At 42.2% G+C, this 12,351-nt stretch overlaps 1 protein-coding gene across 1 annotated transcript in view; it reads left to right on the top strand.

Annotated features, from left to right (window-relative positions):
- LOC106097813 (titin) overlaps positions 1-12,351 on the top strand; it is a 64,980-nt gene that overhangs the window by 37,819 nt on the left and 14,810 nt on the right. Inside the window, exons 19-26 of the mRNA XM_025909482.1 lie at positions 31-291; positions 2,515-2,775; positions 3,166-3,426; positions 5,653-5,913; positions 6,304-6,564; positions 8,794-9,054; positions 9,445-9,705; positions 11,936-12,196. Of these exons, the coding sequence (XP_025765267.1) occupies positions 31-291; positions 2,515-2,775; positions 3,166-3,426; positions 5,653-5,913; positions 6,304-6,564; positions 8,794-9,054; positions 9,445-9,705; positions 11,936-12,196 (2,088 nt within the window). The remainder of the gene's footprint in view (positions 1-30; positions 292-2,514; positions 2,776-3,165; positions 3,427-5,652; positions 5,914-6,303; positions 6,565-8,793; positions 9,055-9,444; positions 9,706-11,935; positions 12,197-12,351) is intronic.

The raw sequence follows: 12,351 nt of genomic DNA, 5'->3' as shown, positions 1-12,351 counted from the left end.
TGTTCATCCTCATGTACTCTCCACTCATAGAGCCTGAAGTAGTCACGAGTCTCTCTACTGCTAATATTACAACATCATCTATCTTTGTGAGCTGGACTAAACCAGTGGGAAACAGCTCCTTCTATAAAGTACAGTGGACAGGTGGAGGAAGGAACTTCTCTGTAAATGTCTATGAGACGTCGTATAATATTGCTAACCTGACTGCTGGTGTCCAGTATGAAATAACTGTCACTGCAGTGGCTGGTGATAATTATACTGAAGGACAGAGTGCTACTGTCACCAAGTACACAAGTAAGTGAGCATTTAAATGTTTTTCATACCGTAAATTAGTGACTGTCTGCTGAGGATACCTGGTAAAATAAGGAGTCTTCTATCCTCATAAGATAAGTTCAATTCAAAGGAAAGTAGAAGTAGTAATCCAGATGTAGAAGAAGAAGCCCTTTGAAGTGAGAAGGTTGGATCTCTCACCGATGTGTTCTCATATGAGAGTTGTAGTTGTGCTCACTCTGTGTTTGAGTAACAGCTCCAACAATGGTTTGCATTTCTTTTGTACGTCTAGTTTAGATCTTCCTCTGAACTTCCAGCTGCATGAAATGTTACAGGGTCAGCATGTTGCTGCTCGTGTGTTTTACTGTAACTTTGAGACAGAGAAGACTTGAGCCGATTGTTTAATTGCAATGACTTCTCTCTTACAGAGCCTGAAGTAGACTTAGAGAGACTTAGAGCTTTTATTGTCATTGTGCAGTTTCTTGCACAGCGAAATTGGGTAGCTGGACCACAAAGGTGGAGAAGTAAAAAAAAAGAGAAAACAATATACAACGAGGGTAAAATAAAATAAAGCAATATGTATGTATACATATATACATATATGTGAGTGAACTATATACATGCTGTATGCATAAGAAACATTGAAACAGAAGCATTGTGGGGCTGTATACAAGGGCATGTAATAAATAAATAAGGGTGGAGGGGCTATGGTCATTTAGGGAGGGGATGGTAATTCCACTGAGACCTAAATATTCCACAAGACCAAAGATATTGAACATGGACCAAAAATATTGCACAGAACATGGAAAGACTGAGATATTGCACATAGTTGATCAATAGCAGCGTCAGAGTGGATGTATTGGAGAAGTCTGTTCACACTCTTAGTTTGCATTAAGAGTTCTGACAGCCCACGGGAAGAAGCTGTTCTTTAGTCTGTTGGTTTTGCACCTGATGGATCTGAACCTTTTTCCAGAGTGCAGGATGTTGAAGAGGTGGTTGTTAGGGTGGAGGTGGTCCCTAATAATTGCTCTGGCTCTGGAGAGACCTCTTGAGCTGGCAATTAAGTCCAAGGAGGAGAGTGGACAGCCGATCACCTTCTCTGCAGTTCTGATGACCCTCTGTAGTCTCTTCTTGTCAGCTGTTGTGCAACCAGCGTACCACACAGGGATGGTGTGCACCAGCACTCTCTCGATAGTGGCACGGTAGAAGGACACGAGGAGGTCAGTCTGCAGCCTGCTCCATCTCAAAACCCTCAGAAATGGAGGCGCTGCTGGCCTTTCTCCACTAGGGCTGATGTGTTTGTGGACCAAGATAAGTCCTCAGATATGTGGGTGCCGAGGAACTTAAAGGAGGACACCCTCTCCACATAGTCACTATTTATGGATAGGGGAGGGGGGTCAGTTCTTGTTTTGCGGTAGTCCATGACCACTTCCTTTGTTTTCCTGGTGTTTAGGGTGAGGTTATTGTAGTTACACCATTCTGACAGTCGCTGGACCTCATCTCCGTAGGCGGTGTCATCATCGTTGGTGATGAGCCCCATCAGAGTGGTGTCGTCTGCAAATTTGAAGATGATGTTGCAGGGGTGCGTGGGGGTGCAGTCACTGGTGTAGATGGTGTATAGGAGTGGACTCAGCACACATCCCTGTGGTGAGCCAGTGCTGAGTGACAGGGTGGATGATCTCTGGTTGCCAACCTTGGCTGATTGTGAACAGTCTGTGAGGAAGTTTTTGATCCATGCACATGTGGAGGGGGGGAAGTTCAAGTTTACCAGAAAAGCACCAAAGTGGAGAGCATAGAGCCGCTGCGTTTGTGCGCCAAGAAGTCAGGTGACTCAGTGTTACTGCTTTCACAACGTCCTCTGTATCAGTGAAGTGGACTGAACCAGAGGGAAACAGCTCCTTCTGTCTTGTAGAGTGGACAGATAGAACTTTAAATGAGAATCACAGCATGAATAACACATATATAACCATCAGTGCACTAACTGCTGGGGTGCAGTATACATTTAGAGTTAGTGCAGTGGCTGGTGATGAGCAAACTATGGGAGCTGCAGAGTTAATTTCACTGTATACACGTAAGAAATGCAGCAAATCACTATCTGAATGAATTTGTAATCGGTGTTTTTCAAATGTTGTCCCTTAGGGTTCTTTACTAAATTTGCAGCATATTTGATGGTGTCATTTTCTAAAGGCTAAAATACATTTTGCTCTCAATTTTGTTATTTTGCGTTTGCCTCTCTGGAATTCACAGAACCCGAAAAAGTGAAGACGCTTACTGTCAGTGAAATCAGGACATCCTCTATATTTCTGAATTGGACTGACCCACAGGGTGAAAGGTCTTTATATAGAGTAGAGTGGACAGATGGAACAATAAAAATGAATAAGACTGTCACTGAAACTAAAGTAAATGTCACTGAGCTGACTCCTGGAGTGTGCTACACTTTCACTGTCACAGCAGTGGCTGGAGACAACAGAACAGAAAGTGACGTAGCAACACTTTCTAAATGCACAAGTAAGATGAAGAGTATGAAATCTGCTGGTGCAGGTGCTTGCACCCTGTACTGTGTCACTGTTTCATTTTTTATCTTTTAGTTTATTACTTTTTTGTCTGTCGACTTTTGTTAATCATTTTTTGGCAGCTTCTTTTCTAATGAAGCAATAAAAGCAAAAGAAATATAATTTGTACATGAAGACTTCAGATGTGAAAAACACTTTATACATGAGTGACATGTTTTATTAGTCAACAGGCTCATTTTGATTGTTTCTTATTTTATTCAAATATCATCTCAGGTCTTCTTTAATTCAGTCCTCTTGATTCTTACCTGTTGCAGTCACTACTTATTTGGTTGGCTCAACATTTCTTTTGTGTTCTTGTTCATCCTCATGTACTCTCCACTCATAGAGCCTGAAGTAGTCACGAGTCTCTCTGCTGCTAATATTACAACATCATCTATCTTTGTGAGCTGGACTAAACCAGTGGGAAACAGCTCCTTCTATAAAGTACAGTGGACAGGTGGAGGAAGGAACTTCTCTGTAAATGTCTATGAGACGTCGTATAATATTGCTAACCTGACTGCTGGTGTCCAGTATGAAATAACTGTCACTGCAGTGGCTGGTGATGGTTATACTCAAGGACAGAGTGCCACTGTCACCAAGTACACAAGTAAGTGAGCATTTAAATGTTTTTCATACCGTAAATTAGTGACTGTCTGCTGAGGATACCTGGTAAAATAAGGAGTCTTCTATCCTCATAAGATAAGTGAAATTCAAAGGAAAGTAGAAGTAGTAATCCAGATGTAGAAGAAGAAGCCCTTTGAAGTGAGAAGGTTGGATCTCTCACCGATGTGTTCTCATATGAGAGTTGTAGTTGTGCTCACTCTGTGTTTGAGTAACAGCTCCAACAATAGTTTGCATTTCTTTTGTACGTCTAGTTTAGATCTTCCTCTGAACTTCCAGCTGCATGAAATGTTACAGGGTCAGCATGTTGCTGCTCGTGTGTTTTTACTGTAACTTTGAGACAGAGAAGACTTGAGCCGATTTTTTAATTGCAATGACTTCTCTCTTACAGAGCCTGAAGTAGACTTAGAGAGACTTAGAGCTTTTTATTGTCATTGTGCAGTTTCTTGCACAGCGAAATTGGGTAGCTGGACCACAAAGGTGGAGAAGTAAAAAAAAAAGAGAAAACAATATACAACGAGGGTAAAATAAAAATAAAGCAATATGTATGTATACATATATACATATATGTGAGTGAACTATATACATGGTGTATGCATAAGAAACATTGAAACAGAAGCATTGTGGGGCTGTATACAAGGGCATGTAATAAATAAATAAGGGTGGAGGGGCTATGGTCATTTAGGGAGGGGATGGTAATTCCACTGAGACCTAAATATTCCACAAGACCAAAGATATTGAACGTGGACCAAAAATATTGCACAGAACATGGAAAGACTGAGATATTGCACATAGTTGATCAATAGCAGCGTCAGAGTGGATGTATTGGAGAAGTCTGTTCACACTCTTAGTTTGCATTAAGAGTTCTGACAGCCCACGGGAAGAAGCTGTTCTTTAGTCTGTTGGTTTTGCACCTGATGGATCTGAACCTTTTTCCAGAGTGCAGGATGTTGAAGAGGTGGTTGTTAGGGTGGAGGTGGTCCTAAATAATTGCTCTGGCTCTGGAGAGACCTCTTGAGCTGGCAATTAAGTCCAAGGAGGAGAGTGGACAGCCGATCACCTTCTCTGCAGTTCTGATGACCCTCTGTAGTCTCTTCTTGTCAGCTGTTGTGCAACCAGCGTACCACACAGGGATGGCGTGCACCAGCACTCTCTCGATAGTGGCACGGTAGAAGGACACGAGGAGGTCAGTCTGCAGCCTGCTCCATCTCAAAACCCTCAAGAAATGGAGGCGCTGCTGGCCTTTCTCCACTAGGGCTGATGTGTTTGTGGACCAAGATAAGTCCTCAGATATGTGGGTGCCGAGGAACTTAAAGGAGGACACCCTCTCCACATAGTCACTATTTATGGATAGGGGAGGGGGTCAGTTCTTGTTTTGCGGTAGTCCATGACCACTTCCTTGTTTTCCTGGTGTTTAGGGTGAGGTTATTGTAGTTACACCATTCTGACAGTCGCTGGACCTCATCTCTGTAGGCGGTGTCATCATCGTTGGTGATGAGCCCCATCAGAGTGGTGTCATCTGCAAATTTGAAGATGATGTTGCAGGGGTGCGTGGGGGTGCAGTCACTGGTGTAGATGGTGTATAGGAGTGGACACAGCACACATCCCTGTGGTGAGCCAGTGCTGAGTGACAGGGTGGATGATCTCTGGTTGCCAACCTTGGCTGTTTGTGAATGGTCTGTGAGGAAGTTTTTGATCCATGCACATGTGGAGGGGGAGAAGTTCAAGTTTACCAGAAAAGCACCAAAGTGGAGAGCATAGAGCCGCTGCGTTTGTGCGCCAAGAAGTCAGGTGACTCGGTGTTACTGCTTTCACAACGTCCTCTGTATCAGTGAAGTGGACTGAACCAGAGGGAAACAGCTCCTTCTATCTTGTAGAGTGGACAGATAGAACTTTAAATGAGAATCACAGCATGAATAACACATATATAACCATCAGTGCACTAACTGCTGGGTGCAGTATACATTTAGAGTTAGTGCAGTGGCTGGTGATGAGCAAACTATGGGAACTGCAGAGTTAATTTCACTGTATACACGTAAGAAATGCAGCAAATCACTATCTGAATGAATTTGTAATCGGTGTTTTTCAAATGTTGTCCCTTAGGGGTTCTTTACTAAATTTGCAGCATATTTGATGGTGTCATTTTCTAAAGGCTAAAATACATTTTGCTCTCAATTTTGTTATTTTGCGTTTGCCTCTCTGGAATTCACAGAACCCGAAAAAGTGAAGACGCTTACTGTCAGTGAAATCAGGACATCCTCTATATTTCTGAATTGGACTGACCCACAGGGTGAAAGGTCATTCTATAGAGTAGAGTGGACAGATGGAACAATAAAAATGAATAAGACTGTCACTGAAACTAAAGTAAATGTCACTGAGCTGACTCCTGGAGTGAGCTACACTTTCACTGTCACAGCAGTGGCTGGAGATGACAGAACAGAAAGTGACGTAGCAACACTTTCTAAATGCACAAGTAAGATGAAGAGTATGAAATCTGCTGGTGCAGGTGCTTGCACCCTGTACTGTGTCACTGTTTCATTTTTTATCTTTTAGTTTATTAGTTTTTTGTCTGTCGACTTTTGTTAATCATTTTTTGGCAGCTTCTTTTCTAATGAAGCAATAAAAGCAAAAGAAATATAATTTGTACATGAAGACTTCAGATGTGAAAAACACTTTATACATGAGTGACATGTTTTATTAGTCAACAGGCTCATTTTGATTGTTTCTTATTTTATTCAAATATCATCTCAGGTCTTCTTTAATTCAGTCCTCTTGATTCTTACCTGTTGCAGTCACTACTTATTTGGTTGGCTCAACATTTCTTTTGTGTTCTTGTTCATCCTCATGTACTCTCCACTCATAGAGCCTGAAGTAGTCACGAGTCTCTCTGCTGCTAATATTACAACATCATCTATCTTTGTGAGCTGGACTAAACCAGTGGGAAACAGCTCCTTCTATAAAGTACAGTGGACAGGTGGAGGAAGGAACTTCTCTGTAAATGTCTATGAGACGTCGTATAATATTGCTAACCTGACTGCTGGTGTCCAGTATGAAATAACTGTCACTGCAGTGGCTGGTGATGGTTATACTCAAGGACAGAGTGCCACTGTCACCAAGTACACAAGTAAGTGAGCATTTAAATGTTTTTCATACCGTAAATTAGTGACTGTCTGCTGAGGATACCTGGTAAAATAAGGAGTCTTCTATCCTCATAAGATAAGTTCAATTCAAAGGAAAGTAGAAGTAGTAATCCAGATGTAGAAGAAGAAGCCCTTTGAAGTGAGAAGGTTGGATCTCTCACCGATGTGTTCTCATATGAGAGTTGTAGTTGTGCTCACTCTGTGTTTGAGTAACAGCTCCAACAATGGTTTGCATTTCTTTTGTACGTCTAGTTTAGATCTTCCTCTGAACTTCCAGCTGCATGAAATGTTACAGGGTCAGCATGTTGCTGCTCGTGTGTTTTTACTGTAACTTTGAGACAGAGAAGACTTTAGCCGATTTTTTAATTGCAATGACTTCTCTCTTACAGAGCCTGAAGTAGACTTAGAGAGACTTAGAGCTTTTTATTGTCATTGTGCAGTTTCTTGCACAGCGAAATTGGGTAGCTGGACCACAAAGGTGGAGAAGTAAAAAAAAAGAGAAAACAATATACAACGAGGGTAAAATAAAAATAAAGCAATATGTATGTATACATATATACATATATGTGAGTGAACTATATACATGCTGTATGCATAAGAAACATTGAAACAGAAGCATTGTGGGGCTGTATACAAGGGCATGTAATAAATAAATAAGGGTGGAGGGGCTATGGTCATTTAGGGAGGGGATGGTAATTCCACTGAGACCTAAATATTCCACAAGACCAAAGATATTGAACATGGAGCAAAAATATTGCACAGAACATGGAAAGACTGAGATATTGCACATAGTTGATCAATAGCAGCGTCAGAGTGGATGTATTGGAGAAGTCTGTTCACACTCTTAGTTTGCATTAAGAGTTCTGACAGCCCACGGGAAGAAGCTGTTCTTTAGTCTGTTGGTTTTGCACCTGATGGATCTGAACCTTTTTCCAGAGTGCAGGATGTTGAAGAGGTGGTTGTTAGGGTGGAGGTGGTCCTAAATAATTGCTCTGGCTCTGGAGAGACCTCTTGAGCTGGCAATTAAGTCCAGGGAGGAGAGTGGACAGCCGATCAGCTTCTCTGCAGTTCTGATGACCCTCTGTAGTCTCTTCTTGTCAGCTGTTGTGCAACCAGCGTACCACACAGGGATGGCGTGCACCAGCACTCTCTCGATAGTGGCACGGTAGAAGGACACGAGGAGGTCAGTCTGCAGCCTGCTCCATCTCAAAACCCTCAAGAAATGGAGGCGCTGCTGGCCTTTCTCCACTAGGGCTGATGTGTTTGTGGACCAAGATAAGTCCTCAGATATGTGGGTGCCGAGGAACTTAAAGGAGGACACCCTCTCCACATAGTCACTATTTATGGATAGGGGAGGGGGGTCAGTTCTTGTTTTGCGGTAGTCCATGACCACTTCCTTTGTTTTCCTGGTGTTTAGGGTGAGGTTATTGTAGTTACACCATTCTGACAGTCGCTGGACCTCATCTCTGTAGGCGGTGTCATCATCGTTGGTGATGAGCCCCATCAGAGTGGTGTCGTCTGCAAATTTGAAGATGATGTTGCAGGGGTGCGTGGGGGTGCAGTCACTGGTGTAGATGGTGTATAGGAGTGGACACAGCACACATCCCTGTGGTGAGCCAGTGCTGAGTGACAGGGTGGATGATCTCTGGTTGCCAACCTTGGCTGTTTGTGAATGGTCTGTGAGGAAGTTTTTGATCCATGCACATGTGGAGGGGGAGAAGTTCAAGTTTACCAGAAAAGCACCAAAGTGGAGAGCATAGAGCCGCTGCGTTTGTGCGCCAAGAAGTCAGGTGACTCGGTGTTACTGCTTTCACAACGTCCTCTGTATCAGTGAAGTGGACTGAACCAGAGGGAAACAGCTCCTTCTATCTTGTAGAGTGGACAGATAGAACTTTAAATGAGAATCACAGCATGAATAACACATATATAACCATCAGTGCACTAACTGCTGGGGTGCAGTATACATTTAGAGTTAGTGCAGTGGCTGGTGATGAGCAAACTATGGGAACTGCAGAGTTAATTTCACTGTATACACGTAAGAAATGCAGCAAATCACTATCTGAATGAATTTGTAATCGTTGTTTTTCAAATGTTGTCCCTTAGGGGTTCTTTACTAAATTTGCAGCATATTTGATGGTGTCATTTTCTAAAGGCTAAAATACATTTTGCTCTCAGTTTTGTTATTTTTGTGTTTGCCTCTCTGGAACTCACAGAACCCGAAAAAGTGAAGACGCTTACTGTCAGTGAAATCAGGACATCCTCTATATTTCTGAATTGGACTGACCCACAGGGTGAAAGGTCATTCTATAGAGTAGAGTGGACAGATGGAACAATAAAAAACAATAAGACTGTCACTGAAACTAAAGTAAATGTCACTGAGCTGACTCCTGGAGTGTGCTACACTTTCACTGTCACAGCAGTGGCTGGAGATGACAGAACAGAAAGTGACGTAGCAACACTTTCTAAATGCACAAGTAAGATGAAGAGTATGAAATCTGCTGGTGCAGGTGCTTGCACCCTGTACTGTGTCACTGTTTCATTTTTTATCTTTTAGTTTATTAGTTTTTTGTCTGTCGACTTTTGTTAATCATTTTTTGGCAGCTTCTTTTCTAATGAAGCAATAAAATCAAAAGAAATATAATTTGTACATGAAGACTTCAGATGTGAAAAACACTTTATACATGAGTGACATGTTTTATTAGTCAACAGGCTCATTTTGATTGTTTCTTATTTTATTCAAATATCATCTCAGGTCTTCTTTAATTCAGTCCTCTTGATTCTTACCTGTTGCAGTCACTACTTATTTGGTTGGCTCAACATTTCTTTTGTGTTCTTGTTCATCCTCATGTACTCTCCACTCATAGAGCCTGAAGTAGTCACGAGTCTCTCTGCTGCTAATATTACAACATCATCTATCTTTGTGAGCTGGACTAAACCAGTGGGAAACAGTTCCTTCTATAAAGTACAGTGGACAGGTGGAGGAAGGAACTTCTCTGTAAATGTCTATGAGACGTCGTATAATATTGCTAACCTGACTGCTGGTGTCCAGTATGAAATAACTGTCACTGCAGTGGCTGGTGATAATTATACTGAAGGACAGAGTGCTACTGTCACCAAGTACACAAGTAAGTGAGCATTTAAATGTTTTTCATACCGTAAATTAGTGACTGTCTGCTGAGGATACCTGGTAAAATAAGGAGTCTTCTATCCTCATAAGATAAGATCAATTCAAAGGAAAGTAGAAGTAGTAATCCAGATGTAGAAGAAGAAGCCCTTTGAAGTGAGAAGGTTGGATCTCTCACCGATGTGTTCTCATATGAGAGTTGTAGTTGTGCTCACTCTGTGTTTGAGTAACAGCTCCAACAATGGTTTGCATTTCTTTTGTACGTCTAGTTTAGATCTTCCTCTGAACTTCCAGCTGCATGAAATGTTACAGGGTCAGCATGTTGCTGCTCGTGTGTTTTTACTGTAACTTTGAGACAGAGAAGACTTGAGCCGATTTTTTAATTGCAATGACTTCTCTCTTACAGAGCCTGAAGTAGACTTAGAGAGACTTAGAGCTTTTTATTGTCATTGTGCAGTTTCTTGCACAGCGAAATTGGGTAGCTGGACCACAAAGGTGGAGAAGTAAAAAAAAAAGAGAAAACAATATACAACGAGGGTAAAATAAAAATAAAGCAATATGTATGTATACATATATACATATATGTGAGTGAACTATATACATGCTGTATGCATAAGAAACATTGAAACAGAAGCATTGTGGGGCTGTATACAAGGGCATGTAATAAATAAATAAATAAGGGTGGAGGGGCTATGGTCATTTAGGGAGGGGATGGTAATTCCACTGAGACCTAAATATTCCACAAGACCAAAGATATTGAACATGGAGCAAAAATATTGCACAGAACATGGAAAGACTGAGATATTGCACATAGTTGATCAATAGCAGCGTCAGAGTGGATGTATTGGAGAAGTCTGTTCACACTCTTAGTTTGCATTAAGAGTTCTGACAGCCCACGGGAAGAAGCTGTTCTTTAGTCTGTTGGTTTTGCACCTGATGGATCTGAACCTTTTTCCAGAGTGCAGGATGTTGAAGAGGTGGTTGTTAGGGTGGAGGTGGTCCCTAATAATTGCTCTGGCTCTGGAGAGACCTCTTGAGCTGGCAATTAAGTCCAAGGAGGAGAGTGGACAGCCGATCACCTTCTCTGCAGTTCTGATGACCCTCTGTAGTCTCTTCTTGTCAGCTGTTGTGCAACCAGCGTACCACACAGGGATGGCGTGCACCAGCACTCTCTCGATAGTGGCACGGTAGAAGGACACGAGGAGGTCAGTCTGCAGCCTGCTCCATCTCAAAACCCTCAAGAAATGGAGGCGCTGCTGGGCTTTCTTCACTAGGGCTGATGTGTTTGTGGACCAAGATAAGTCCTCAGATATGTGGGTGCCGAGGAACTTAAAGGAGGACACCCTCTCCACATAGTCACTATTTATGGATAGGGGAGGGGGGTCAGTTCTTGTTTTGCGGTAGTCCATGACCACTTCCTTTGTTTTCCTGGTGTTTAGGGTGAGGTTATTGTAGTTACACCATTCTGACAGTCGCTGGACCTCATCTCTGTAAGCGGTGTCATCATCGTTGGTGATGAGCCCCATCAGAGTGGTGTCGTCAGCAAATTTGAAGATGATGTTGCAGGGGTGCGTGGGGGTGCAGTCACTGGTGTAGATGGTGTATAGGAGTGGACTCAGCACACATCCCTGTGGTGAGCCAGTGCTGAGTGACAGGGTGGATGATCTCTGGTTGCCAACCTTGGCTGATTGTGAACAGTCTGTGAGGAAGTTTTTGATCCATGCACATGTGGAGGGGGGGAAGTTCAAGTTTACCAGAAAAGCACCAAAGTGGAGAGCATAGAGCCGCTGCGTTTGTGCGCCAAGAAGTCAGGTGACTCAGTGTTACTGCTTTCACAACGTCCTCTGTATCAGTGAAGTGGACTGAACCAGAGGGAAACAGCTCCTTCTGTCTTGTAGAGTGGACAGATAGAACTTTAAATGAGAATCACAGCATGAATAACACATATATAACCATCAGTGCACTAACTGCTGGGGTGCAGTATACATTTAGAGTTAGTGCAGTGGGTGGTGATGAGCAAACTGAGCTGCAGAGTTAATTTCACTGTATACACGTAAGAAATGCAGCAAATCACTATCTGAATGAATTTGTAATCGGTGTTTTTCAAATGTTGTCCCTTAGGGGTTCTTTACTGAATTTGCAGCATATTTGATGGTGTCATTTTCTAAAGGCTAAAATACATTTTGCTCTCAATTTTGTTATTTTTGCGTTTGCCTCTCTGGAATTCACAGAACCCGAAAAAGTGAAGACGCTTACTGTCAGTGAAATCAGGACATCCTCTATATTTCTGAACTGGACTGACCCACAGGGTGAAAGGTCTTTATATAGAGTAGAGTGGACAGATGGAACAATAAAAAACAATAAGACTGTCACTGAAACTAAAGTAAATGTCACTGAGCTGACTCCTGGAGTGTGCTACACTTTCACTGTCACAGCAGTGGCTGGAGATAACAGAACAGAAAGTGACGTAGCAACACTTTCTAAATGCACAAGTAATATGAAGAGTATGAAATCTGCTGGTGCAGGTGCTTGCACCCTGTACTGTGTCACTGTTTCATTTTTTATCTTTTAGTTTATTAGTTTTTTGTCTGTCGACTTTTGTTAATCATTTTTTGGCAGCTTCTTTTCTAATGAAGCAATAAAAGCA

This window comes from Oreochromis niloticus, linkage group LG7 (assembly GCF_001858045.2).
Source record: "Oreochromis niloticus isolate F11D_XX linkage group LG7, O_niloticus_UMD_NMBU, whole genome shotgun sequence".
In the NCBI taxonomy this organism is placed as follows: Eukaryota; Metazoa; Chordata; class Actinopteri; order Cichliformes; family Cichlidae; genus Oreochromis; species Oreochromis niloticus.
Note: the sequence above shows the minus strand (reverse complement) of the source record. Positions and strands in the feature narration are given on the sequence as shown.